Raw genomic sequence first — 27,333 nt, 5'->3', positions numbered from 1 at the left:
TTTAAATAAAGATATTTCATATATATATGATATATATTCATATATATATATATATATATATATATATATATATATATCAAAATACCTGTGTTTATATACAAATGTTTATTTGTGAGGCAGGAGAGTAAAAAGTCAGGAAAATTCCTTGGCAAGTGGAATGGGAATTCTGAGACAGACAGCTGATTCAAACTGGCCTAATCCAAGCATCCTGACTCAACTGCCTGCTTCTCCCAGGCACCACCACTCCTTCAAGCATTAAGCCCTTAGGACAATGAGGTTCTACTCAGCATCAAATAAACTTCAGAACAAAACGTCAGGTATGCTGACCACAAAGACAGAATTTTGGGCAAACTAGAGAGAACATCTAGGCCTCAGTCATTATTTCAGCTCCAGGCCCAGAAATGCAACAAAACCAAAAGTAGCAACATTTTGATTGATGTCGTCAGGAGAAGATGCAATGACCAATGGCCCCCCTACCTTAGTGCCAACTAATCAGTAGAGACCAGGACCCTGACGCTACACACTCATTTTGGGGAATCAGCATATTAAAGGCCAGCCCTGGAAAGCTGAGGAGTATTCTACTGAGATCCTCTCTCCTAAAATCCCTGCCTTTAGCATACAGATAAAAACCCTGAAGACAAAGGACCCAGTGTGCATGCCTTCTCTCCCTCTACAGCACACACACACTTTCTTTCTTAAGGGGTGTATCTTTGCTTTCTTTTTTCTAAGTTCTGAGGGTCCCCACAGAACTTGCAACCAGAAGAGCAGTGGGCAGCTGCGGCAGCTCATCCTCCGCCAACCCCTTGAATCTGTCTCCAGAGGCCCTGCTTTTGCCTCTGTACCTTGTTTCACGAGTCCACGCAGCCCAGCTGGCTCACTTCTTCTGCCTTAGTGACTTTCTTTCTAAAAGGCCAAGGCAGCTTTCTGAGAAGCCTGGTTGAATGCTCTCGAGTGTATTTCTGCTTTGCATGCTAAATAAACTTTCTCTTGCACTACAGTTCTTGGCTCTGAATTCTTCCTTTGCTGAACTCAAGAACCAAGAGCCAACATCGCTGGTAACATTTGTACATAAACAATGGCATTTTATGCTTTGTATTTCTACTCTTGGCATTACATTTTTCATAACATATAAGTTAATACCTCTCCCAAAGTCTGTGAAGAAATGTTTTTTACCTCTAAAGTATCAAATCTAAGGACATCACCCTGTCTACCCAATTTCTATGTGAGGTTTCAATTCCAGTGTTAATACCAGTAGAAGTTTTCTACCCTTACCGGTAATGTCTAAAACTTTTTAAAGTATTCTAAATCTCCTCATCTTATTTTTCTAATGTATCAATAAGAATTTTGCACAAAGATCCCTTTTAACCCTAAAGACAACAGTTTTCTTTGACTGAATAGTAGCCATTTCCATGCCCCTAATAAGAGAAACTAATACTAGCCGGTACTTCACAGAAATAGCAATCTATTAAGCCTGAGATGAATTAGAATCTGAATTCTGAGTTTGCAATCAGTATAAACTGACCAAAGAGTCCAGGCCACTAGAATCTGGAAACCTACATAATTGAGTAACAATCAAACTGACCACTCTTACTAACAAACATCAAAAAATCACAGCTCTCTGTGGAATTTTACACAACTTTAACATGAGTATATTGAAGCAAAGATTCACAAAAATTAGCCAATTAACTCTCACAGTGGGCCTTTTCTTAGTGTAGGGCAACAGTTCTTTCTAAAAGTTCAGCAGCCCTGGCTGGTGTAGCTCAGTGGATTGAGTGCAGGCCTGCAAACCAAAGGATAGTGGTTCGATTCCCGGTCAGGGCACATGCCTGGGTTTGTAGGCCAGTTCCCAGTGGGGGACACACGAGAGGCAACCATACATTGATATTTCTCTCCTTCTCTCCTTCTCTCCTTCCCTTCCCCTCTAAAGATAAATAAATAAAATCTTTTTTAAAAAAGTTCATAGCATCTTCTTAATTGTGTTGTTAAAAAGAGCACACACCAAAATATGGAAAACAAAATTTAATGAGGATTTCACTGAAAAGAGTAACCAATGCAGATACAACATGTTCTACCCCCGGAGAAAGGGAAGAGAACTGGTACCCAGTGCGGTCCTGCTCAGGGAAAGGAGGCCAGCAGAACAGTGGTGACACTCGTGATCACCTCCCTGTGCCGGGCCTGCAGGTATCAGTGCGCACCCTGCTTACTTTCCAGTGTGTTCAGAAGAAAAAGGGACGTGCGGCCTCAGTAACACTGGTTATGTTCTTTTATTCAATCTCTGCTTTGCTGATATAATGATATTCTAATAGCATAAAGGCTACTTTAGAATCTCAGCCAAGAAGAGAAGAGTAAGTTGATTAGTTTTAGCCTGCAGAGCAGAGGGTAGCTGTGTGTGTGTGTGTGTGCTTCTTTTTAATTATTATTTTTAAATTCCATTTCCCATTACAAAGTCAGAAGTGTAAATGCTTAGCACATTTGTATTATTTCCAAAATAAAATGCTCTCTTAGACCCGTGAGTTTCAAGCCTTTCTATTTGTTGATGTTACAGTTCTTTATTAAAGAGCTAGCCATTTTTCATGAAGTAGATATAAAAGCCTGATCATCTTTTTGTACAAGTTTATATGTTTTTTAATCCATGTCTGCTATTTATGAGATCATAGAGTTGATGTGGCACCAAATGGATCAAAATTATAAGGGTGATTGGTTTTTACTAACATATATACCTTCTGTCATTTTTCACTGACTTCCAGAAAACATACTCATAAATTTCTTTTCAAACTGATTTTGCTGTGCAGAATATGTTGGAGCTGAGCAGGGGGTTATGAGAGTGTTGACCTGACAAAAGCAAGATGACCCCTAGGTGACTCAGGGGTATAAACTGTAACAGTGTGATTATCACGATAAACTGCCAGTACTGGGTCTTGAACAACCAGAGTGTGGGTGGTGCCCCACCACTGGCTCTTACCAGTTCCTCACAACAGCCAAGTCAACCCATTTCACAGATCAGGAAATCAGGGCCTGAAGAAGTTAAGTAACCTCCCCAAGCTCTCAAAGCTGGTAAGGAGCAAAGCCCGGGGTTGACTCCACTCAGCACAATGCTGTGTTCACAGACACCGGTCCACGTCGCCTCCACAGGCCAGATGCTGTATTCTCCACCCAGGCAGGAAATCAGAATCATTTGGGGAGACTTTTAAAACACTGATAAATCATTTCTTCAAGATAAACTAAGAACAACACTATTTTTTTAAAGCCCCTGAGAGGACTTTAGTGTGAATCCAGGGTTGAAAATAACTGGATTAACAAATGCCAAGTTGGTTTTTTCCTTAAGAAATATATGAGTTTTCATAGATGGAGAGCAGATGACAGCTAGTGGCGGGGGGGGGGGCGCCGTTTAGGGGGTGAAGAATTGAGCAAAAAGGAAAAAGGACTCATGGACCTGGACAACAGAGTGGTGATTGCTGGGGGGGGGGGGTTAGGGGTGTAGGTATAAGGGGACTAAATGGCAATGGGGAAAATTACAATAAAAATTAAATTAAAAACATATGAATCTTCCTCTAAGTAGTGCCAGAACAACAAAAGCTCAAATTGCTTATCTAGAACAGAAACACTAGATGGGGACATATATCTACACCGACATCAACAGACCACCCTGTTTCCCCCCAACCTGCTCCTGCCTCACAGGAAGATCCCATGGGGCATCTCAGTGCCGAAACAGACCCAGCAAACTGCGTAACCCACACCCTCCAGCCAGGAGTGAGGAGCCCAGAAAAGAAACAGCTTTGCCGGATGTCTCACAACAGCAGTAAAGGCAGAATGGGAGCTGGGGTCGCCCGTGCCCTATTTCAGTGCTCCTTTCACAGAAAAATTTTGGAAGCAGTAGGAACACAACTGGGACAAGGAGTCGACCAAGGCATCTGAAGAGAATGTCAAAACCCAGGGAGAGCAAAGGAAAGAAAAAAAATTGTAACAATAAGAAAGAACAACCACAATCTGCAAATGATAGGTAAAGGAGAAGGGATGCATAATACACAATAGCACTGGCCCGAGAAAAAGTCAATACAGAGAGAACCAGGCCTTGCAATGCTTGATTTCCCAGCAAATCAAGGGAAAGTAGAAGAGAATCACCACCCTTCCATTCAGCTTTGGGAAGCACGCTAAAGCCTAAAGTACTTTCAAAATAGAAAGTCATACGAAAGCATAAACTGTAGGAAAATCGCCTGACAGGGAGGCAGGGGCTGCCAGAAACTCCCAAACCTGTGTCATCTCCTACCATTGCCACTCAAAGTGGAGTCTGTGGATCAGCTATTTCAACACCACCTGGGAACTGTTAGAAACGCAGTATCTGGGTGCCTGCTCCCCACCTGCTAAACCAAAACCTGCATTTTAATAAGATCTCCTTAAGATTAGGATGCGTGTACAAGTTGAAGAAGCCCTGGCTCTACAATAAGAACAAAATTGAGGAATTAAAACAAAGAGCTATTACAGGCAGAAACCAGTACTAGAGAACTAGGTAGAATTCAGTCTAATTAAATCATTTGTTAATGCACCACACTATGACAGAGCCTGAGGTGGGGCGTTTTGGGAAGTGGGTGCTTGAGGTTAGGCATGATTGCCGTGGCGCCTTTAAGGGCCAATGCAGAGAGCACATACATGTGAGGAGGACCATGACTTGTGTTCCAAGAGGAAGTCAAGCAAAATGGTTTGGAGGAGCAAAAACTGAATTTGGAGGGAGATCGGGAAGCATGTAGCAATTGCACTGACTCTGAAAGGCAGAAATGGTTATGGGAAAGTGGGAGGGCCTACTTCAGGCAGAGGGAACAACACAAGCAAAGATGCAGAACTCAGAGGCCTGCTGTGTGTTCAAGGAACATTGCCTTCAGCCTAGAGCCGTGCTTTTTTCATTGTTTCATGCAGACTCATGATTCTGTGATGATGCTTCAGAGACTACTAACTGTACGGAGGGAAGGCTGATGGGATTGCTGGGACTCCGGTTCAACCACGTGAGATTATATTTTAACAGTGGATTCCACTAGTGAAAAATAAAATTAGAAACCTATCACTGAGCCAATACACAGGTACTCCTATAATTATTACCTACAGCTGTGTCTGTCATGCGGCAGGCACTCAAATATCCATTGACTAAATTAGCAAATGAGCCAATGAATCTATGAGATCAAAGTACAAAATGTGCAGCTACTTGGGGGCTGGACTGCAATGGGACTTAAACATCAGAGGAGAGATTTTTACGGCATTTGGTAGGGCACTGGGGGAAAGTCTGTTAGCCAGTGATTGAGCTTGGCTCTACTTTAAGAAGCTTATTCTGCAAACCAAGTGTAAATAGATTGGAAATGAGAGACACCAGAGATGGGAAACTAGTCAGGAAGACACCATGGTAGTCTCTAAAGAGCCTGCACAAAGACATCATGAAGGGAATAAAAAAATGAAAAAGTGGGAATCACGAGTCTTTAGAATGGAGTCTTTAGAATTTACCTGTGCAGTATAGGTGGAAAGCAAAGATACTGGGAAGGCCCCAGGTGACTGGGAGAAATACAGAAATTATCAGTCACTGCTGTTCATGGAAGGAGAAAGATGTTGATTAGAGTTTAGACATATTAAATTTGAAGCACCCAAGAGGAGTAATATAAAGCCATCTTGTAGGTGGTTCAAAATGTCAACATGAAATTTAGGAAGGAAAGTTGAGATAAAGATGTTACTTTAGGAAATATCTAGCACTCATAAAGGACATCATGGAATGAAAAGTAACATGCAAAAAAAGCAACAAAAATCATCTATAAAGAAAAGAGGATTGAGAGAAATACACAGAATTTAGAAATGGACAAGAAAAGGAAGAATAACAAGACCATATTGAGACATATGGGGAACAGAGACAGGAGCGGGGAGGTGGCAAAAGAGAGATGGTGAAACGCTGGTTTGGGTGAGGGGTGTCACAATAAAATCCCAGAAGCAAATAAAAAGCAGTGGGAAATTGGGACAAACACACTCATTGTTCTTTAAATGTTTGAAGACATAGGATCTTATAGAAACAGGAGACAACCAATTTTGCTTTTTATTTCTTTTTGAAGATTTTTGCAATAAAGTAGTCACGCCTGTGAGAAGTAAACTAATTGCTTGTATTTTTAAATATACATCGTTGTTTAAAAATCAAGCAATAATATCTTCAAGTTCAGCTTGAAGAAAAAAAATCTAGAGAGTGGGGGGTGGGCAGTTCAAGGATTTAAGATTTCTTTTCTCCTGCGTGTTAGAAGCCCCACATAGCATTATTCTATGTAGAGGGCTCCCCTTTTAGAGTTGCTTGTTTGGCAGAAATTTTATTTTCTGTCTGAGCCAGGTCACTGGCCTAAGAAAACAGATTCCTAGAACACTCGATATACTTATATAGTTCATATAATAATTATACTCATAAAGGTACCCTCCAACTGGCCGTCAGGTCTGACTAACTGGCCGTGCTTGGGTGACAAGTCCCTTCTCTGGCTTATTCGTAGAGGAGACTCTTTCCTGGGTTTCCTTTCTACCTCAGTTGAGGAAGGAAACATCAAGTTCACTGTTCTATTATTGCTCTGGGAATCTGTTTATTGGCTAAATGCTGTAAAATATCAACATTGTTTTTTTTTTCTATAGATGCTTCTTAGTGGTTATTAAACTGCTATAAAAAGATCATTACTCAGTAATGTAAAATAATAGAATGCAAACGAAGTACATAAGGAATGATACTGCAAAATATATCACTAGGATGACTCCAGAGAAGGCAGTAATTTTTCCTTTGTTAGGAGAATTCACCTTCTCAAAAAATTTTACTACAAATATGAGAGGTCAAGGAGAGCTATAAGAATAGCTATTTGATTTGTGGTTTTCATTCCGAGCTTCCTCCAATCACTTTTACAAATCCACAAATACTTGATTTATGGGAATATAGAATCTGAACTACAACACACACTTTGACCAAATAAACATTTTCCCACCTTAAAACCCTCAAGCAACAACAGAACTTGCAATGCAGTATTTGCATGCTTGGGGCATTTATCTAATACATGGAATGGATGGCCCATACTCAATGCATGTATGACATCAAAATAAACTGAAAGGACTCTGAAAACCGGTGAAATCGGGCTGTGAAATATTTCAGGAAATTCTCCAAGCCCAAACCTTAAACTTTATCTAAGATGTAGCTTATTGACTTTGTGAAAAGCCTCCTTTTTAATTTGATAAATGCATTTCCTACAGCTTCAGGCGTTGTTCTGAAGCTGCCAGTCTCCAAGCTTTAGGCTGTACTCCATAAAACAAATGTTTTACTTCTTCTTTTTGAGCATCTTTTGCTACATCTTAACAAAGTTTAGGAAAAGACTTGTTTAGTATCTTGACAAGTCTTCACCTTGGTGTGATGCTCCTGAGCAAGGCAAAGCCAAAAAGAACTGCACACCACATCCTTGCAAGAAAACGAAAACAACATTCGCTAAGCCAAGAACTTCCGAGAGCATTCCAAAACTATGTTTCTTTTGTACCCATGGGGGCAGGGGTCTGGATGGCAATTTACTTTCCTTGAAGGACCACAACACTCCCCATCCGGCTTCACCATAGAAAATGTTTGTGCTCCGGAGCCTAGGAAAGCATTCAGGGAAGCATCGCCCTGCCAGTTCTCCCCACCGGCCCCCGCAAATGACAGGGGTGAAACAGATGGTCCTCCCTTTCCCTTCTCCCTGTCCCTTCCGCAGTCCCACAGCGTCCTCCCATTCTGCGCTGACACCTTCACCCAGCTTGGGGTAACCTAGACCCCCCTCAGGGCTCCCAGCAGTGCAAACTTTGGAACATTCTTTCTGCCTCACCGCCCCCGCTTCACCTTCATTCAGCAGCAGAGCTCTCTCAGGACCCCAAGCGTCGACTACTACCTTCCTCCCACACCCTGTTACCCCAAATACCCATTTATTTCCCTATAATGACGAGAGAGGCATCCAGCCCCAAATTTCCTAGTCCAGGTGGCGGAGGCACTGCGGGTAACCAGAGGGGCATTCTCCTTGTCCTTTCCCCTTTTCTATCCGTCCTTGGGAATCAGAGCCCAGGAGCCCACAGTGGGGACTCCTCTACTCCTCTGGCATCCACGACCTACTCCTAACTCCAAGGGTTCAGAGGAACCCCACAGATCCGGCAAGCTGCAGCTTTGCGTCCTCCGCTACAAGTGGGATGGCGGGGACAAAGTAGAAACTCCATCGGGAGGGGGGCTCGGGCCATTCCCTGGGGCGGCGCGTCCAGGTGCCAGATCGCCCTTCGCAGCTGGGCGGGCGTTGGGCGGGAAGGCGGCGCTGGTATAGGGGGCACGGGACTGGACTGGGCTGGCTGGACTGGGCTGGGCGCCCAGAGCTTACCTCGGTGCGCGGGCCGTTGGAGCGTGGAAAGGGGTTCCTCTAGCCCAGGCAAGAAGCTGTTGCTCGTGCTCCGGCGGCTGCGGCGGTCCCGCCGGTACTGCTCTGGGGTTTCGCGCAGACGCTCTCCCACGATCTGCGGCAGCCCGGGAGGTGGCGGAGGCGGCGGCAGCACAGTCGGCGACTGCTCCGCCCGACTCCAGCGGACTCGGGGCTGCGAAGCCGGACCGCGGCCCCAGCACTGAGCGCCTGCGCGCCCTCCTTTGCCCAGGTGAGGGGCGTGTGCCTGCAGCCAGCTGAGCGCGCGCGCCCGAGCCCAGCCCGGCAACCCGCCCAGCCCTCTGGCCTGGCCGAGATCCCCGGAGTTTAGACAAACCAATGCCTCTCCCGCACGCCGAAGCCGGTGATGGTTTACCAGACACGAACTTGCGAGGCACATACACTACGCTGAATAAGACTAGACCGTTCTGGGGCTCGTTGACACTGCGGAGTCTCCCGCAGCATAGCCGCCTTTAAATCCCGCCTTTCCAGGCGTGCGCGCACAGCGAGCGAGAGGAGGCTACGTCCGGACCAGGGGGTCCTGGCGGTCTTCTGCCTCCCGGCTCCGGATAAAATTCTTGACAATGGCAAAGGTCCCAAAACCGGGTTACCAAGAGGCGCAGTGGGGCGGGTCTTTCAAATACTTGTCAAGCCAGAGTGAAACTCTCTTCTTGGAGATAGCCCGACCGACTATTTGTTTTTCCTTTTTAATCGGCTTTCGGCTGGAGGACCACACCGAGCAGACTCGGCATTTTTGGCGGAACCGGGAAGGCTCGCAGCGCTAAAGGCATTGCACCCTTGCTGGGATCGAAAGCCTCGTGGGTGGGGGCTCCTGCTCCTCCGGATTTTTCCCCCCAGTATTTAAGTTTTCAACACTAAAACATGTCTTCGGTTACTCTGACGTAGGGCATCTTCTGAAAACAGTGCAAACATAGCCTAAGTGCTGAGTTCTGAAAGGGAGAGAAAGAAAGAAAACATGTAAAGGGAAAGAAAAAATAATTTTCGAAGAGCGGTTTTCTGAGATTACTTTGGCTGGAGAAGGGCAAAAGTAATAAAGGACAAGAGAGCTGTGTTAGCAGAATTTGGGGTTTTTTTGAGCAGATGATTTTAAAATATTACTCTTCAGGTTTTGTCTCAGATGATTGACACTAATTCCATTAATAATTAATTCAGCAGCTGTTAATGTCTTGGCATAATCGTCCAGAGTAAATATTTTAGTGTCCAGCCAAAGCCAATGCCGCTCTCCAGGGTGGGCTTGAGATCCAACACACACGCACACCATCCTGCAGCTTTCCAAAGGGAGCAGGTTAATTACTCACCTTGGAATTTAGGGTCGTGGCAGGCACCAGCACCCCTGAGCTACCAGGTGAGAAGGAGCATTAATCTGATGGATCATTTTTATATTTTTAGAATTCTAAATATCTTCGCATCAGGTAGGCATTCTCACTGACTCTTAACTAAGCGCAGACACTTATTGTTATATTTATTCTTTAAAATGTACCCAATTTGAAATGGCTACAGGAAGCAAGCACCAAAATGAAATCATCGCCCAGAAGAACATGAGGTATGATAAACAGCTTAAGCTGTCTTTTACAAAATTATGGCGTTAAGGCAGAGATGTCAAACTCATTTTTGCCCCGGAGGTCACATCAGCCTCGTGGGCGCCTCCAAAGGGCCAGATGTAGAGCTCCTTCCCCCTAGAGTTAAGGAGTAGTTACATTTATACAGTCCTAAAATTACATTCAGCCCTTTGAAGGCAACCTCGAGGCTTTTGTGGCCCTTGGTGAAAATGAGCTCCACACCCCTCCCTTAAGGTCTCTTCCCATCAGTAAAGGTTATTTTGAAAAGAAGTCTTTTGTGTGTTCCTGAAGGCCAGTAAGGTGGGATTCTGGTGGACTAGGATAGGCAGGAAATTCAAGAGGCAAAGCCTTCTATGAGAAAAACACCAAGCTTCCAGGGCCCTACACTTCAGAGTTGGCAACAGTGTGGTTGCTACTGAGCTCAGGTAAGTATTGGTATCTCCAGGCACCTGAGGTGCAGAGTATAGGAGAGGGCCCCTTAAAGCATCAAGTCAACACCTTGGATTGCACTTGGAGGCAAACGAGTAACTTCTGCAGACTGGAGCACCTGTGAGAAGTGTTCCCTGTGGCTTGCACAATTTAGCAGCATGTGCATTTTATTATGTCCCACAAAGTGCAGCTATATCCCTCTCTCCTTACTATTTTTAATCATCTGTGCTAGAGAGGGCTGCTTTCCTGACAACAGCTGGAAAAAAATGTTAAATACATGCAGACAACTCTCAATTTCCCCCATGACAGAACTAAGAACTGTGCCTTCATGTCTTTAGCCAAGTTAGATTAAGGCCTCTGGAAGGAGTGCTTTCCTTCTAAGGACACTTCAGCATGGATTCAACATTAAGTTGGAAACTACAAGATTGAGATGTATGGGAACAACAGCCAGCTTTCTTTAGACTTTCTGATTGCAAATCTGTGCCTATTGGGTAGCTTGGCATTGCCTGTGCCTTTCCAGTGCTATCTAATGTAAGGGGTCCTCTTGTCCTCAAACCCTCCCACCACAACTTTTCCTAGAACCATTATTGTTCATTCCTGGAAAGAGTGGAGTAAATCAACGTGAGACCTCTTAGCCTCAGGTGAGGAGCTTTGGGAGGGCAGCCGGGCTGGCAACACACAGGGATCATACAGCAAAGAGCGATCCCTAAACATGGGGGAGGAACGCAACAGAAAAAGACTAATGTAAGCCCCTTTCTATTACTCGTGTTTGAGGTGTACAGGGCCTTGGTTCCTACAAATTGGTTATCATAGGTGGACAAACTGCTTTTTAACTATGTCCATAAATTCAACTTCCAGTGGATAAAGAACCTGGTAGTAACACAAACAACATCGACAAGTTTGAAGTCTTGATAAATCAGTTTTACTGAAGAAGAAATGGGTGAGAGCTGACACAGTAAAATGCTTTGCACAAGGCCTGAAAGACATTTGGGATTGCTCTGCAGGCATCGCTAACACTCTGGTATCGAGCTGGAGGCCATGTTTTGAATACTACTCTTAACAGTGGAAGACAATTAAGAATGGTAGACTCAAATTCCAAATCCAGCTGTCAATTTTAAGCCATTTGCATTGGTAAGGCAGGACTAATTCTATCAGCCTGGTCTCAAGAATTACCATAATATTCAAAAGACAAGTGGCATAGGAAACACTTTGGAAACTATATAGGAATACTGGTACCATTGGTTGACAATTGTCCTGCTCATATTTTGCCTTTTTTTCTATTGCTTTTGAGATTTTTGCAAACTTTCCCTCAGAATGTCTTATAGTTCCTGTTCAGTTCTCCAGAAATTTCCACTAGGAATCTTTCCTGACAACTCCACTTTAGAATGGCTCCAACATCATGGAATAGGAAAAGCATGAGTTCTAGAGTTAGACGAGCAGTCCTTGAGTTCTGACTTAGCATTTACTCACTGCCTGAGTGCTATTCTTCATTCCCTCTAATGTTCAGTTTCCTCATCTGTAATATGGGAAATAAATACACCGACTTCATAGGGTTAACCCAAGGACCAAAGCAAATGGGAAAATAATTTTACACATTTTACAAACTGTAAAAGATCTGACAAATGTTCATTGTAATTTAATAATTACTTGGGAAGTAAATAGGTTTATTTCCATATTGAGTAATAAAGTCTAAACTATCTTTGAAATACAAATGAAATGATATCTGGAACTTTTACAGCAACTTAGAACTAGATGGAAGATACTATAACATTTTTTTCCATAGGCTACTAAATTATAGTTGTTTAAAAGCAGGCAGGCCCCTGGTCAGGTGGTCCATTTGGTTGGAGCATCATCCCATACTTTAAAAGGTTGCGAGTTTCATCCAAGGTCAGGGCATATACCTAGGTTGTGGGTTTGATCCCCAGTCGGGGCACATTCAGGAGGCAATCCATCGATGTTTCTCCTTTACATCGATGTTTTTCTCTCTCCCCCCTTTCTAAAAAAAATCAATAAACATATCTTCAGGTGAGGATTTTACAAATAATAAATTAATAATTAATAATCAAAAGAGAGCATGAGTAGTTCAAATATTAGAAGATATTTTATTTCAACTTTCACATATGAGAAATTAAGTAAGTGTTTTGGTGACATTTGTTCTTAAGAGCCCCAATTCAAATTTAGCTAAAAACTTTGTATTTGCCCAAAACTACTGATATTATTGTATGGATGTCTGCCTACTCAAAGTGGTTAACAACAAACTAAAACACAAATATTGAGGTTTTTTGGATGAGGTAGTTTTCATTACTATTTTGAGAAGTAATGAGCTAGTTCTTTAAGACTAATGAGTTGGTTTTATGAGCCTAGAGATTTATGTCTAAAAAAGTCAATATGAAAAATATAGGAAGTTTTAAATGGAAATCTTAAGGTTATTTCTGTATTATCAATTACTTTTTACACTTGTCCCATTTTAAAACCTATTATCTTTTATACCAAGCTGGAGCGACTGCGTTTGGAAGAAGCAGGGATGTCAAACACATCACTAAATCTCAGGCTTAGTTGAGGAGTTATGCTAGTTTGTTTGTTTTTTTTTTCCCCTGTTTTACAGGACTGTTTTTATGTGAATTACTAGTATTCTGTAAAAAAGAATTGTCTTCTTGGCCTACAGTTATTTTTGTAACTAGAGATGGAATTCCCTTTTCTCTTCCTTTCTAATTTGAATACCCTAACAGAGAAAGGCCATGTATTTACATTCCTCGCTCACTAATACGTGGAGTGAGTACATTATGATTTCTTTATTTTTATACCTTAAAATTAATTATTTAAGTATTCTCCCAAGTGTGACCAAGATCTGTTGGCTTTCATCCTTTCCTCAAAAATTTGTTTTCTTGAGATCTATCTAGTGGAATTGGTGCTTTGCTGTGACATTATGCCCCCTTTCCAAGGCAATAATATCTCTTGTGTCCAGAGGTGATTAATACTGTAAAAGTGTTCCTTCCAGACCCTAACTACAGTCTTGCACTAATAACTGCGCCTCTTCTTATGCATCTGTGCCTTTGAGACCTAATCCAGCAGGGCCCTGGGCCCCAGGATACAGGTCGCAGGGCATCGTCTCAACACCCCCAACCTCCCTGATCAGGTTGCAAGGTGATTAGCCTGGTTAGCACACATTCCCATTTGGTGCTTTGCTCTGAGCAAGATATAAAATAATTAATCTGCTTTGAACTACTTTTGCAATTTTGATTTCCTCCCACTTTTTGTAAGTCTGAAGATGTAGTAATGCTCCTTCCAAAAATGACTCACTTTTTAGACTCAGTCCTTCAGTGTGCTCCCTTGCACATTTAACTCACAACTGCCTAGTAACTGGGGAAGTTCGCCAATGACTAAAACCTTGGTTTAAAGTCATATTCTTTTTAAGTTTTACATTTTAGAGAATTTAATAATATTAAACTTAGTGTGTTGAATGACTTTCAAAAAGCCCCAGTGTCTGAATAGCCAACACTTAGCCCTTGTTGAAAAATGCTGTGTTCCACATACTATACATGCTTTGTCTCATTTTATCGTCACAAGAATGCTGTGGAGGAGAAAATATTAACACCATTTTACAGATGGGGAAAGTGAGAAGCAGCACTTTTGTGAGATGCCCAAGGTCAGAAATTGGTAGAGTAACATTCTCATTCAAGTTTATCTTTTCTTTAAAAAGCTCTTTATATGGTGATTCTTGATGTTAATCAGAAGTATTGATTAGACTGTGGGTTCCACTGGGAATAGAACTCATATCATACCTGTTCTTTATTTAGTTCCTTATAACACTAATATCTAGTACCTCACAAATATGTTTGCTGTGCAAACGATTTCTCACTTTCTGTTTTCTACTTGCTACAGCTACTGTTGCACAGAGTTTGAACATTATCAACATAGCCACCTGAATGCTGGGAAAGGAGTTGAGAGGACTGAGGAGGAAAGCCCCCGTTCCTTAACAAATCCCAAGTATGTTGTGGCCTTTCACCTCTCAATATCCTTCTGTTTTGGACACCCATCTGCAGCTATCTCACGTTGTATCATCCCAACAGGATTGTTCAGACTGTTACAGACAAAGACTGTTTCTTGTATTTTGGACACATTCGTCCCCCACCTGCAGTGCCTAGGACTGAACCGATCCGGTTGTAGGCAAGCTCAAATGAAGCTGCTGGTTTTCCATTCTTATTCACACCTGTGTGAGAGCTGGCCCTGACTCCGCTACAGCAAAGGAAGCGGTTTTCTGGGAACCAGGCTCAGACAGTTGTTTCAATCATTGCTTCCGTAAATACGTGTTTCATGCACAGGTCCGCGTTGGCACCTGGGGTGCAATGGAGAACCACACAGAATTCTACAACCTGTAGAAATGAGATGGTTTTCCTCTAGACTGAACAATGGTTGCTGCTGCTTCTTTTACTTCAATACCACTTCCTGTTGTTCTCCCATTAGTACCTGACACTTTTACTTTGCCTCTCAGGTCCTTATTCTTTCCCTCAATTCCCAATCCATAAATGTTTTTCTTGCCTCTCATTCTTGTTAAAGATAACATCCTAATAATCAACTCACTTTAAAATGGGTTTTGCTCACATATTTCAGATTCCTTGTACTGGCCTTTTTGTTAGGGGCCAGCTCCACTTGGCAAGTTTGAAGGACCAACACACTCCTAACAAAATAATTCAAGATGATATTGAAGCATTCCTAGTTCGTGGTATGTCGTGAATGCCCTTTGTGTCAGAGCCCTTCTCCGAGTACCCTCCAGGATTTTTCAAGCTATTGGATCAAGCCTAGAATACAAGTGACCGTCACTTAAACGTCAAACAGCTGAAGAACTCCATGCTAATACAGCCATACTCTAGTGGAGAGGTTTCAATCATTGTAGCTCAGGTAGGTTTTGTGGAAAAGTTTCCATGAAGGAGATGGACCCAGATGAACTATAATGGAGAGCTGTAGGGTGGGATTATGAAAAGATCTAAAGCCTGAGAGACAAAGACTTAAATTCTAGTCCCATCTACTAAGAAAGTGACCTCAGGAAGTTGAATTAAACTCCCTGAGCTATTGGGTTGGCCAAAAAGTCTGTTGAGATTTTTTTTTCCTGTAAAATAAAGAAGACAGTTTTCATTTTCACCAACAACTTTATTGACTGGAATATTTGAGTATGTCAGCTATCTCCCACTATTGGCTTCTAGTGGGTAGAGGCCAGGGGTGTTGCTAAATATCTTCCGAAACATAACACAGCCCCACAGAAAAGGATTATTTAGCCAAAATGTCAATTGTAAGAAAGTTCACAAACCACACTGACACATTCAATCAGTCACAGCACCTTCTCCATACACTGCACACATTTGTTTACCTTTCTTGAAATAATAAAGCATAATAATGTCGCATATCTTCTTCCATCTTCAATATTAAAGATGGAAGCCACAATATTTTGTGGCTGCACAAAAATTCACTAATTGGTAAGTTTTTTTAATGCACACTGTTATGACAGCTGTCACAATACAACCTCACAAAATTGTTTCAAATGAAGTTAAAAACAACTGAGCAGTACTAGAGCCATCATACAGAAAAAACTAAACAATTCTTTTTGGACAGCCCAATATGAAAATAATGCTAAATACAGAGAAAATAATGGGCCATAAAAATGTGTATTGTAGCTTTACTAATGATAAGAAAAACTGAAGACAATTTAAGGGGAATAGATAAGTACATCCCATTAAAGGAATATTATGTAGCTGCTTCTAATGATGTTTGTTAGGGCTTTATAATAAGATGGAAATTATTGACTGCAGCATAAAGAGGGAAGGAGAAAACAACTACAATATCGCATGGTCACTACTAAGCAAAATAAATCAACGCATGAAAAGAGTGAAGGAAATGAAAAAACCCCTCCATATAAATTGATTTACAAAAGTTTTGATTGGCACAGCATTTTAAGCACACTATAAGAGTCACATAATGTATACTTGGATATATCTTTATAATTGTATTTTGTATATACGCCATCTCACCTTTCTTTCACGTATGTATGTTATGTTTTCTTGATTTAGGCCTAAGAAGACAAAGAGTTTGCTTTCCATTTTCTTCATCATACTAAGGACATAGTTGTATGTTATATGAGACTATTAAACAACCGGCATGCTCTCATGCACTATTGATGGGACCGTAACTGGATATAACCTCTCAGGAAGTTACCTTATTCGTGTGCATATTCTTCAACAGAGAAGTCCCACCTTGTCTGAGAGACCCGCCAACAGATCTCACACGTCTAAGCAAAGCAGTAGTACAAAGATGTTCATTGCATTATATTCTGCATAAGAAAAACAGTGGAAGCAAACTAACTGCCCAACAGCAGAGGAATGTTAAAATAAATTACTCCACTCTACATTAACTAAATATTTTATAAGCATAATGCATTCACATATTAACTTTTGTTATAAAAGTAATGAATGTTTTTGAAAAGGCAGTTGGCAGAGAAGGATGTAGTGTATACTCAGTTTCAGCAGTGTGGTGATGCTCAAGCTAGTTCAAAAACCTGCTGAATTATCAGGAATTTTGAAATCTAAAGATTGCCTGTACCTATCTATGTATTTATTTGGCTTAATAAAAGTTGGTAAATATTAAGCACAACATTGAGGAGGAGTAAAGAGGGACAGTCTATCTAGGTTAGCATTAGGGTGCCATTCAAGCTTGTCCTGAGAATCATTAATTATATTTCATTTGTTTTCATCCTAACCAATCATTACATTTCCTGTCCTATATGAACTTCCCTATTGCTGGTAACTTACCCTGCTGTCTCTAGGCTGGTTCAATTATTCAATGGTTCTTCTTTAGAGTAATTCCAAATCTAAACTTTAATTTTCTTCATTTCTATTTCAAAACTGTATTTCTTCTAATCAATTTTTAAGTTGAATACCAGGCTTCCTGCTTATTCTCTTTCACTGCAAGAAAAAAAATATCATGAGTTTGGGGCATCCGAGATGAAATTTGGCAACCACCTTTCTGGGCCTGCGTATTCTCCAAAAATAACAACTAAAGATATTCCCATTAAGCCTTCCCTTTCCATTATCCCTAGCCTGTAACTCACACTCAGTCTTCCTTTTCATCACTCCTGATATCCTGATATGCCTGCACCAGGTTCTTTTCAACTATCCATTTCTCATCTCATATTAACTTCTCGTGGAACATGCAACCATCTCAAAACCCCCAACTCCTCTTATCCAACAGGAAAAGCTTAACTCTTGAATTCCTGGAAGGTGGGAACCTTCTACCTGGAGCATCGTCAGCTTTCTTCCTCACCACAAGAAACACCTAGGAATTCTCTAACTTTATCTCTCCACGGTGAGGTCTCCTTCAGGTACACTTGGTGCCAGTTTCCCTTGTTTCTTTCAGTATAACCCTCCTCTGTATTTTTTACCTTCTTTCCTCTTGCCTCTCTCTACCATTTAAGATAATAACTGCATCTCTGAGATACTTTCAATGACTCCTATTTTATTCACTCTGCCCTCTCACTATTAATATATTTAAGGGTCTCCTATTTTCATAATAAGAAAAAATGAAACACCCCTTCACTTTGCTTTCACCTAAAGCTGTTGTCTTCTTTCATTCTTTCCTTTGCCATCAACATTCATTTAATTATTTTAACATGATACTCTTTTGTAGCTCTGTAGTAGAGCTAGAGGTGTACAAATAAATGAGATACAATCTCTGACTTTAAAGCATAATCTATTGGGGGAGGCAAAGACACAAGAAACTTCTTGGAAAAAACTGACTCCACTTGCTGCTTGCACACCTTCACCTTCTCAATCAACTGCACCATCTCCTCAATCGAATTTCCACCTCCAATAAAATCAATGATTTTTGATTCCTAAGTCTTGAGGCTTTTTAGTTTTCTCTTCCTTTTTGACTTTTCTCATTTTATAGAGGACATTTATGATTGGAAAAATATTTTCACATGTATGCTCAATGCTAGTTCTCACAGGAACCCTGTAAAGGAGATACACCACAACAACCCCAACTGCCCACTCCCATGCATCGGTTGAGGTTCAGGAAGAGTATGTCATTTACCCGAGGTCACTCAGCAAGTACATGACAGAGCCTGGACTTGATCTCATATTCATGCCTTCCATGGCTGACTAAATAAATGACTGGATGTATCTTTATTAGTCAACTGCATGCATACAGAATGCAGACTATTTGAAAACATCTTTCTTTCTCTGACCTAATCTGATAGCACTTCATGCAGCACTAGGCATGGAATTACCACCTAGTAATTGTTGCTGTCTAGGTTTCAAGACAAAATGCGTGCTGACCTTAGGCACCTGGATAGGGAAGATGGCACCTAGTTGTACTGAAATCTGTCCTTAGGAATCTTGTCACAAAAGTACTTAAATCAGACATACCTTGCAGAAATTGCAGGTTGGGTTCCAGATCACAGTAATAAAGTGAGTATGGCAATAAAGTGAGTTGTAATCTTTTTGCTAGTGGAGGGTCTTGACTTAGAACTGTAAAGAACCCCCCAAAACCAAGCACAATAAAATAAAGTACAATAAAATAAGGTATGCTGGTATGTAAACCAGCTTTAAAATTAGAATCTTTTCGTACCTGAGTAACTCCACAGCCCCTTCAGAGGGGCTGAAGAGCTAATGAACTCTCATTTTATCAGCTTTCACTCCTAGAAGGTAACGTTTTAGTGAAGTTATAATTTGCAAATTATCACCTTTATTTGAGTATGTTTGAGTAATCAAAGAAATTGGAGCATCTTAAGTGCCCAAACTAAATCCACTGTTGATTTCTCAACTTATATAACCTTTAATTAATAGATTAATTTCAACCTTGTTCTATTCTAATAATCTTGAAACCCTTATTATTTTGGCATCATCTAAAAATGTCTAAGTCAATGCTTCCTCATTTTCTCACTTTACTATAAAAATCATGAACACCAGCTATCTAAAATTGCTTCCTCCTTTAATTTGTTTAGGTAACTTTTTTTAATTTCCTGCATCTGTTGTCCCAGGAAAATTGTTGTGTGATAAAGGTAGCTCTCCACCTGCTTTTTTTAAAGTAAGAGATATAAACACATCTGGATTTTTATCTTCTAAACAATCTCTTGCTTATCATCCTAATTAGTTCAGTCATTTACTTTTTTTGCCATTCTATTTGAACATTTTACTACCATTTGAAATGTTTTATGTAACTTGCTGCTTATTGTTTTTCTCTACTCCAATATGTAATTTTTCCTTAATTTGGCCTGTTTACATTGCTTTCTTCCTTCTTCACAAATTCTTTGTAAATGGATATTTTTAAATCTCTTCCATATGTCTCTATAACTGTTTTAAGATTGCTGTTAGGCATTCGTTTGTGTGAAATGCTATCTTTTTCTTTCTTTTTATTTCCTTGGATAAACTCACCTTAATTTTGTCCTATTTTTTGAAGGGTTTATGATTGCCTTGAGTAAAATCTTTATGTTTACCATCAACCAGCCACTTGCAGGGGACCCTTCTGATGGGTCTTCTGATGCAAAACCTTGTGCTAACCCATGGGATGGAAAAGCTAGGTAGAAGGAAGGCCATGAAATTAGAATGGAATACAAGAGTCCTTGAATTCAAAATTAAAGTGATGGTTGGATACAGGGTAGAAAAGATATCTTAAAAATCAGAATTCAGAAATAAATAAGTAAATAAAGGAACCAGGTATAAATGGACTCTCTATGAATGCCGAGGGAATAAGCAATGATCAGTAGGAGCCATCGAGGAAGGTTCCTGAGAGGAATGGGCTTTCTCAGGGAAGCGTTTAGGATGTTAATAGTTAATAGGAATACTGGTGGCGGCAGTATTCCAGCTGGAGGAAATGACACAGAGGTCACCATGAAAAGCTTATTCAGACAATGTCTAATTTGTTGTTGGATGGATGAAGGAGTCAGAGTCCACGGAAAAATGAGAGAGCAGGGGCAAGTTGGTAAGAGCAGAAGGAAAGAGAAGTGTTTATCATTTTTAATTTGTGGGAATTCTTTACAAAGTTTTGATTCTGATCTTCATTAGTTTTATGTTTGGCAAATACTTCCCTCCAGTTTCTAGCTTTGTTGTCAATCACTTGATGATTACTTAAAAGATCACTTGATGAGCACAGGTTCTTAATTTTAGAGTAGTCAAATTCATCAACCTTTTCCTTTTTATGATTAGCATCTCTCCATCTTGTTCAAGAAACCTTCTCTCCTTGGAGGTTAGAAAGGTATTAATCTATATTTTCTCTTAAACACTTTCAAGTTTAGCTTTTGGCATCATTTAGGCTCATAATCCATCTGTAGTCAGTGTGTTAGTGATCCACGTTTTTTCTCTAGCCCAGCTGGTTCCATCGTCTTTGCTTTCCCCAGTGATGTACCACAAACTCTCTGACATATACTAAAAATTGCACATATCTGTCTCAGGTTCTCTGTCTTGTTTCTCTGGCTAATTAAAAAGTTATGCCCCTGACCACTGATTGTTTTAAATGTTGCCTTAACTACTATAACTTTAAAATATAGTTATATTTGGCACAATTGTTCATCTATAGAGCAGTTTGGATATGGCATTTCTAGAGGTAAGTAAGGCAGATAGATGGATGAGTTGAATGGACCAATGGTGATAATTTTCATAAGCCCAGGATTATGATTATGCTAATCCTACACACTTGAGGTCCACAGGTTGCTATGACTGGGGAGTAAATGAGGATGCTGAGTGCATTTTTTGTAAGGTAAGAACTTTTTTAATTCAGGTCATTCTTTAGATTATATAAAGAATGACATTGAAAAAAAAAACAGTAAACACAAGATATGTGTACCAGCCAACTCAAAATTAGGCAATTTAACTATTGGTTGGAATAAACCACAATTCTGAGAAAAACTCATTACCTGCCTTGTAGCTCCCATTTTTTGAGGGTATACACCATGTACACCCAGAACCTGAAATAATAATCAAATTGCGTTCCTTCTGCATTTTTCTGCAATTGTGTAAACAACCAGCAGGATTTATCTGCCCTCTGGAGGGACAAACACACTGCGCTAAGTACCAGGAGGGGCTGTGAGAGGAGACACATGAGGCAAGCAGGTGGCCCCTGTTGTTCCAATTTTCGTTCAGGCTGAGGATACAGAAATTAACCAAAGAGAAAATGTTTGAACACTTGGAGTAATGAGTGCAGATTAACTCTGTGAGAAGTGTGTGCACTGGTGCTGAAGGAACGCAGGTAAAGCAGCAGATGCCCCTTTGGAAGGTGGGCGCAGAGCCTTTTCCTACTGCAGAAGGATTTCCTGAAACTTAGGCTTTTTCAAAATGTGCTCACTGACCATTGGCAAGGTATAATGAACACTTATTTCAATAGAAGAAAATATACATCATCTATAATTCATGCCTTATAGATAATATAAAATTTAAGTTTTGTCTATACTTGACATATTTATTATAGGTTTATTTCTCTATCTATAAACAGAAGCGAATATTTTGTAAAGTACAAAATGGAATGCAGGCATGCCACTACTAAAATAGGAAATGAGCATAAGTTTATTAAACTCTCTCCTTGTTACTTTATATCTGTAGGTGTGTGTTGGGCCTTGATATAAACTACGTCTCTTCCTGTGGAGTGATGCATGTTTGAAAGCTGCTGCCCATTTACCACAGTGAACCGAGTAACGAAAGTGTCTGCAGCCAGCTGAGGAGGCCAGTATAAGAACCACCACTCCTGTTCTGTAAACACAGTGATAACTTCTCAAGGCCAAGTTCTAGCCACTCACTGATAGGATTATACTTTGTTGCTTTGTCTTTTCAAATTTACGGCTAGACAGCAACCTTTACTTAAGAGAATTTTCCCCATTTCTTAAAAGTACTTGCCACGCTGGGAATTCTGGTGGTAGCTTCCAGATATTTATAGCTCTGCCATCAGTTTGGAAGTCGTAGTCTCATCTTTCAAATCTTCATTCTGCTTCCTCAACCTAGAGCAAAACTCCTCAGCAATAACATGTGGAGCCTGTTGCTCCCGTCTGTTCTATTACCAGCCGTCTAGCAGACCAATGTCAAGACGAGCCTGTAGACATGAGAGACTCTCATACTGTGATTTCTTAAAAAAGATATGGTTCATGAGTATTTTATATTATGTAGAATGGATTTATATAAATTTAATGGAGTGTATAGGCCATTATGCTAGCCTCTCTCAGTAAATCTGTAATTATTCTGTGACAACTACCTTGCATCATTTCTTTTCTAGATAAGCTCTGCAAGTTTTTTGAAATTGATAAAATAATATTTGGACTAATAAAATAGAAATTGTCTGCATGCTTCCTCTAATGCTCAGTTGTCCAAAGTTCTTGAAACATTAAAAAATATGTGGAAAAATAAAATAAATGGGTTTTATATATGGAGACCAGTCGTATTAGCTTTTTGTTTTGTTTTGTTTTTTAGTATCTTTTTTTAAGTGAGAATGTAGCAAGAAGCAAGAACCAAGGCGAGGTCAGTTTTACAGATTGGTAATGAATACAGCAAATGAGCACATAGTTAGGAGGTATCTGCCAAATTAAGAACAACCTAGACAAGAATCAAAGGGAAGACAGCTAACAAAATGTAGTAAGCCGACAGGGTAGAGACTGAATGCCCAATTTTTACTGCTATCGCATGTCCCCTACCTTCGATGAGAATCTGTGCAGCACTGGAGTTCATGTGCTCCCAGGTGAGCAGAGAAACCGTGCCTGCCGGTGACAAGCAGAACGTGAAGCCGCAATTATGTCAATTATCTGTTACAGGGGAGAGTGCTAAAGGAAAATAGTGCAAAGGATAATTGCTTTTAACTAATGCTAATACGCCTTAGTAATCAGAATGTGCTTTTAAGTTTTATCATTGAGTTTCATGGAAAGAGAGGTGGAAAGTCAGGAGGCTTTAAATGTGACATTATTTTTTTGACTGAGCCAAATGGATTCAATGCACAGAAAGGTAAATTTTTGAGGTTCAAAACAGGGACATCTTCCTAAGTATATCCATACAAGACTGGTTCTGCCTTTCCCTGTGGTGGGTGAAATTTATGAACATTCACAACAGGAGGCATTTCATAATTCTTTTTTATTGTTTCCCGTGCTCATTAGACATTTCCTTGTGGTGTGCTTTTCAAAGACAGGGGCTTGTGAAAGTCCCCCAGGTTGCCCTTGGTATTTACAACTGCAACTACCCAGTTGTTTCTGGAATAAATTTAACTTGTCGGTGATTTCTCAAAGGGTGTATCCACAGAGTCTGTTATCCTATGAGAATACACTCTGAACCCCTCTGAATGTGAGAAGTGTGGGTTTCCTAATAAAAACCACAAATGTAATTCTTGTCGATAAAATTAAGTAGGTTTGGTAAATTCATTATTGGTACTAACTATATTAATGCTTAAAAAAGAAACTTCCCTGAGTGTGGCTTGTCAGTTTTGCAGATAGCTTTCTTTTATTCCCGTACAGAGATAACTGTGCAGTTAAGAATGAAAGGTATATAACTTTATAAGATATGCCTAATCTTGCTCATCTATTCTACATTAGGCTTATTTTTTTCTTGGAGCTTTCAAGCTTCCTGATGAGGTTTTAGAGAAAACACACTGCTGGTGGGAATGCAGACTGGTGCAGCCTCTGTGGAAAACAGTGTGGAATTTCTTCGAAAGACTAAAAATGGACCTGCCTTTTGACCTGCCGATTCCACTCCTGGGATTATACCCTAAGAGCCCTGAAACACCAATCCAAAAGAACCTATGCACCCCAGTGTTTACAGCAGCACAATTTACAATAGCCAAGAGCCGGAAACAGCCTAAGTGCCCATCAGTAAATGAGTGGATTTAAAAAAGTCTGGTGCATTTACACAGTGGAATACTACATAGCAGAAAGAAAGAAGGAACTCCTACCCTTTGAGACAGCTGGATGGAGCTGGAAAGCATTATGCTAAATGAAATAAACCAGATGGTGAAAGACAAATACCATATGATCTCACCTATAAGTGGAACCTAATCAACAAACCAAGCAAGCAAGCAACTAGAACCAGAGACATGGAAACAAAGAACAAACTGACAGTAACTAAAGCGGGAGAAGAAGGAGAAGGGTCATCAAGGAACATGTCTAAAGGACCCATGGATGAGGACAGTGGGGGGTGGGGGAGAAGGATTGAATGTGGGAAGTAGGGGTGAGTATGGGAGGGGAGAGTAATGGGGGCACAACTGTCACTGAACAACAATAAAAAAGGAAAAAAGAATATCATAGTTCTGTATTTACTGCATTAGGTGCCTAAAGAGGTAAATCTTTGTAATACCCAACACGGCAGAATCAGTCCAGTATTGCCATCGATGCTGGAGAGCACTGCGGTCTCTATGTTCAAAATCAGAGGGGAATGAGCTGTGCCGATCAGTGGAGTTCTATAAACGAACTGGCGACTAGCAGGTAGGACTACTTCTTGTTAATTAAGAACTATTCAAGAATGAGTTCTTGACTTTAGTAGAATGTTACAAATCTTCCTATTTTAGAGTGCGGATTTTTTATTTGTAAAGGAAACATATCTCTGTTTTTCCCAAGTGACAAATAGACATTTCCTCTTATTAGTTAGTCTCCTGTCCATCATTACAGATGTTGTAAGTATCTCCTACACTTCTCCCCACTCTCAAGGCTAGAAACAGAACCTAATATTAAACATAGCAGTAAATGAAGTGGCAGAGAAAATCTGAAATGATACCCAGCTGCATAATGAAATTAATTTGTTCTTCTATCACTTGGTCACCTCAATAAACAGTACAGACAAAAGTACTGTTTTTCTTTTTGCATAGGTATTTGGTAGAAAAATCAACTCTTCCTTCCATAAATTGGACTTTTAAAAATATTTACCTTTAACTGTAGTTAACATGCAATGTTACACTAGCTGCAGGTGTAAAACATAGTGACCAGATATTTATATACTTTACAATTTGGTCATGGTTACAAGTCTAGTAACCATCTTTCGCTGTGCTTGTTATTACAGTGTCACCGACCATACCCTCCATGCGGTAACTGTATCCCTGGGACATTCTGTAATGGCAGTTTGTACTTCTCAGTTCTCTTCATCTTTTTCACCCATCCCCTTATCTCCCCCAAAATTACCTCCCATCTGGCAACCATCAGTCCCAGCTCTCTCTTTATGAGTCTGTGTCTGGTGTTTTGTTTGTTTGTTCATTGGTTTAGTTTGTTAGGTTCTACACTTAAGTGAAATCATGTGATATTTGTCTTTGCCTGACATATTTCACTTAGCATAATGCCTTCTAGGTCTATTTATATTATTAGAGCAAATGGTAAGATTTCGCTCTTTTTTAAGGCTGAGTAATATTTCATTGTGTTTGTGTGCATGTGCATGTGTCCTGTCTTCATCAGCCCTCCATCTATGGATGGACGCATAGTCTGCTTCCACCTCTTGGCTAATGTTAATAATGCTGCAGGGAACATAGGGATGCACATATCTTTTGAACTCATGCTTTTGGTTCATTTGAATAAATACCTAGTAGTGGGATTGCTGGACCATACAGGAATTATATTTTTAAATTTTTGAGAGATATCTCTATATTAGTTTTAAATATGCATTCGGAATCATCCTTAAGTAAAAATCTTAGTTGAAGTCCTCTTATCTGTTGGTCTGGTACTGACTTAATTCCTTCATAGCCTAAGGACTGCATTAACCTTGTAATGAACAAACATTTGATTAATATTCTCTGAAGCCACTTGGAATCAAGTCAAAGGGTGCAAATTCTATTACAAAATAATACACTCAAAATACGCTACTGGGAAATAAAGCTTTTCCAGAAGAACTTGTCATGACCTAGCTACACGATGGTTCCCATCAGGATGTGTTGAGGAAGCAGCCTTCCCCATTCTTTCCACCATCCGAGTCTCTTTTGGGGGGATAATGGGGAGGATGGAGAGCATGCCCGGTCCTCCGCTCCACTGGTTCACTGAACAATATTTGTTGAGGGTCTGCAATATACAGAGTTCCTCCTAAGAATGTTAACATCTTGAGGACTTTATTGTCAGCTTCATTTTCTTTCCATAGCTTTAAGACTTTGGAGAACTTTAAAAAAATACTCTTGTTATCACAAATCTGAGGACCTCAGATCTGAAAATTGAGCTGAGTCCATTCTCCACAGAATCCTTTATGGTAATTACAAACAAAAAGACTCAAGCTTATTTCTAGTTAGTAGACCTAGACCTGGAGAGCCAGTTGTATTTGAAAGATTCCTAAGGAAGAGAGAAGCAAAGTATTGTTTTGTTAAACTGAACTTTCATCTACATGGCCAGTGAAAAAGTCTAGATTTACTTTAAATGGTTTTATGTAAGGAACATTTGTCAGGTTTCCTCTAAGGAGAGAAAGGCAAATGACACTGCATAAGATCACAGAACGAAGGACTTGTGTCGTTGCAGCCCTGCTCTTGGAAAATTAATAGGTTCCCAAATTGAGACAGATGATTAACACTGGCATTTATTTGATCTATAAACCACAATGACAGGCACAGCATGCCCCTGACTTTGCCTGGCATCGTGATTTAATAAAAAGAGAAAAGTTAGAAGACTGAAGGGGAAAAAAAGCTTCCGTGTTAGGTCGGAAGCTTCTTGATTGATATATCCACCTTCTGATTTCTAAGTCTTGATCAGAGGGCTTCTGCGTATGATGGATATTTTCTTTATCAAGATAGCCAGGTAAAGGTATGAGTTTTTATTAATACAAGTGGCAATTTTATAGAAGGAAAGGGATAGCTTCATATGTTCTAAAAGAAATGCATTTGCAAAGAAATGCTAATAATGCTGAGGAGAGCAGGGGAAAGCAAATGTCCTAATCGTGGGTATACTGTTATAAGAAAATCACCCTGAAATTGTGGTTAACTAAAATCTGTTTGGAAGACTATTT

At 40.3% G+C, this 27,333-nt stretch overlaps 1 protein-coding gene across 1 annotated transcript in view; it reads right to left on the bottom strand.

The window, feature by feature from the left end:
* ZNF385B (zinc finger protein 385B) overlaps positions 1-8,974 on the bottom strand; it is a 364,110-nt gene extending 355,136 nt beyond the window's left edge. Inside the window, exon 1 of the mRNA XM_037044357.1 lies at positions 8,376-8,974. Coding sequence (XP_036900252.1) covers positions 8,376-8,811 — 436 coding nt within the window. The 5' untranslated portion in view covers positions 8,812-8,974. The remainder of the gene's footprint in view (positions 1-8,375) is intronic.
* Positions 8,975-27,333: the final 18,359 nt, after the last annotated feature.

Source organism: Sturnira hondurensis, unplaced genomic scaffold (genome assembly GCF_014824575.4).
Source record: "Sturnira hondurensis isolate 20B ecotype Veracruz unplaced genomic scaffold, ASM1482457v3 Scaffold0004136, whole genome shotgun sequence".
NCBI lineage: Eukaryota > Metazoa > Chordata > Mammalia > Chiroptera > Phyllostomidae > Sturnira > Sturnira hondurensis.
The sequence above is the reverse complement of the archived record's forward strand: the minus strand, read 5'-3'. Positions and strand labels throughout refer to the sequence as shown.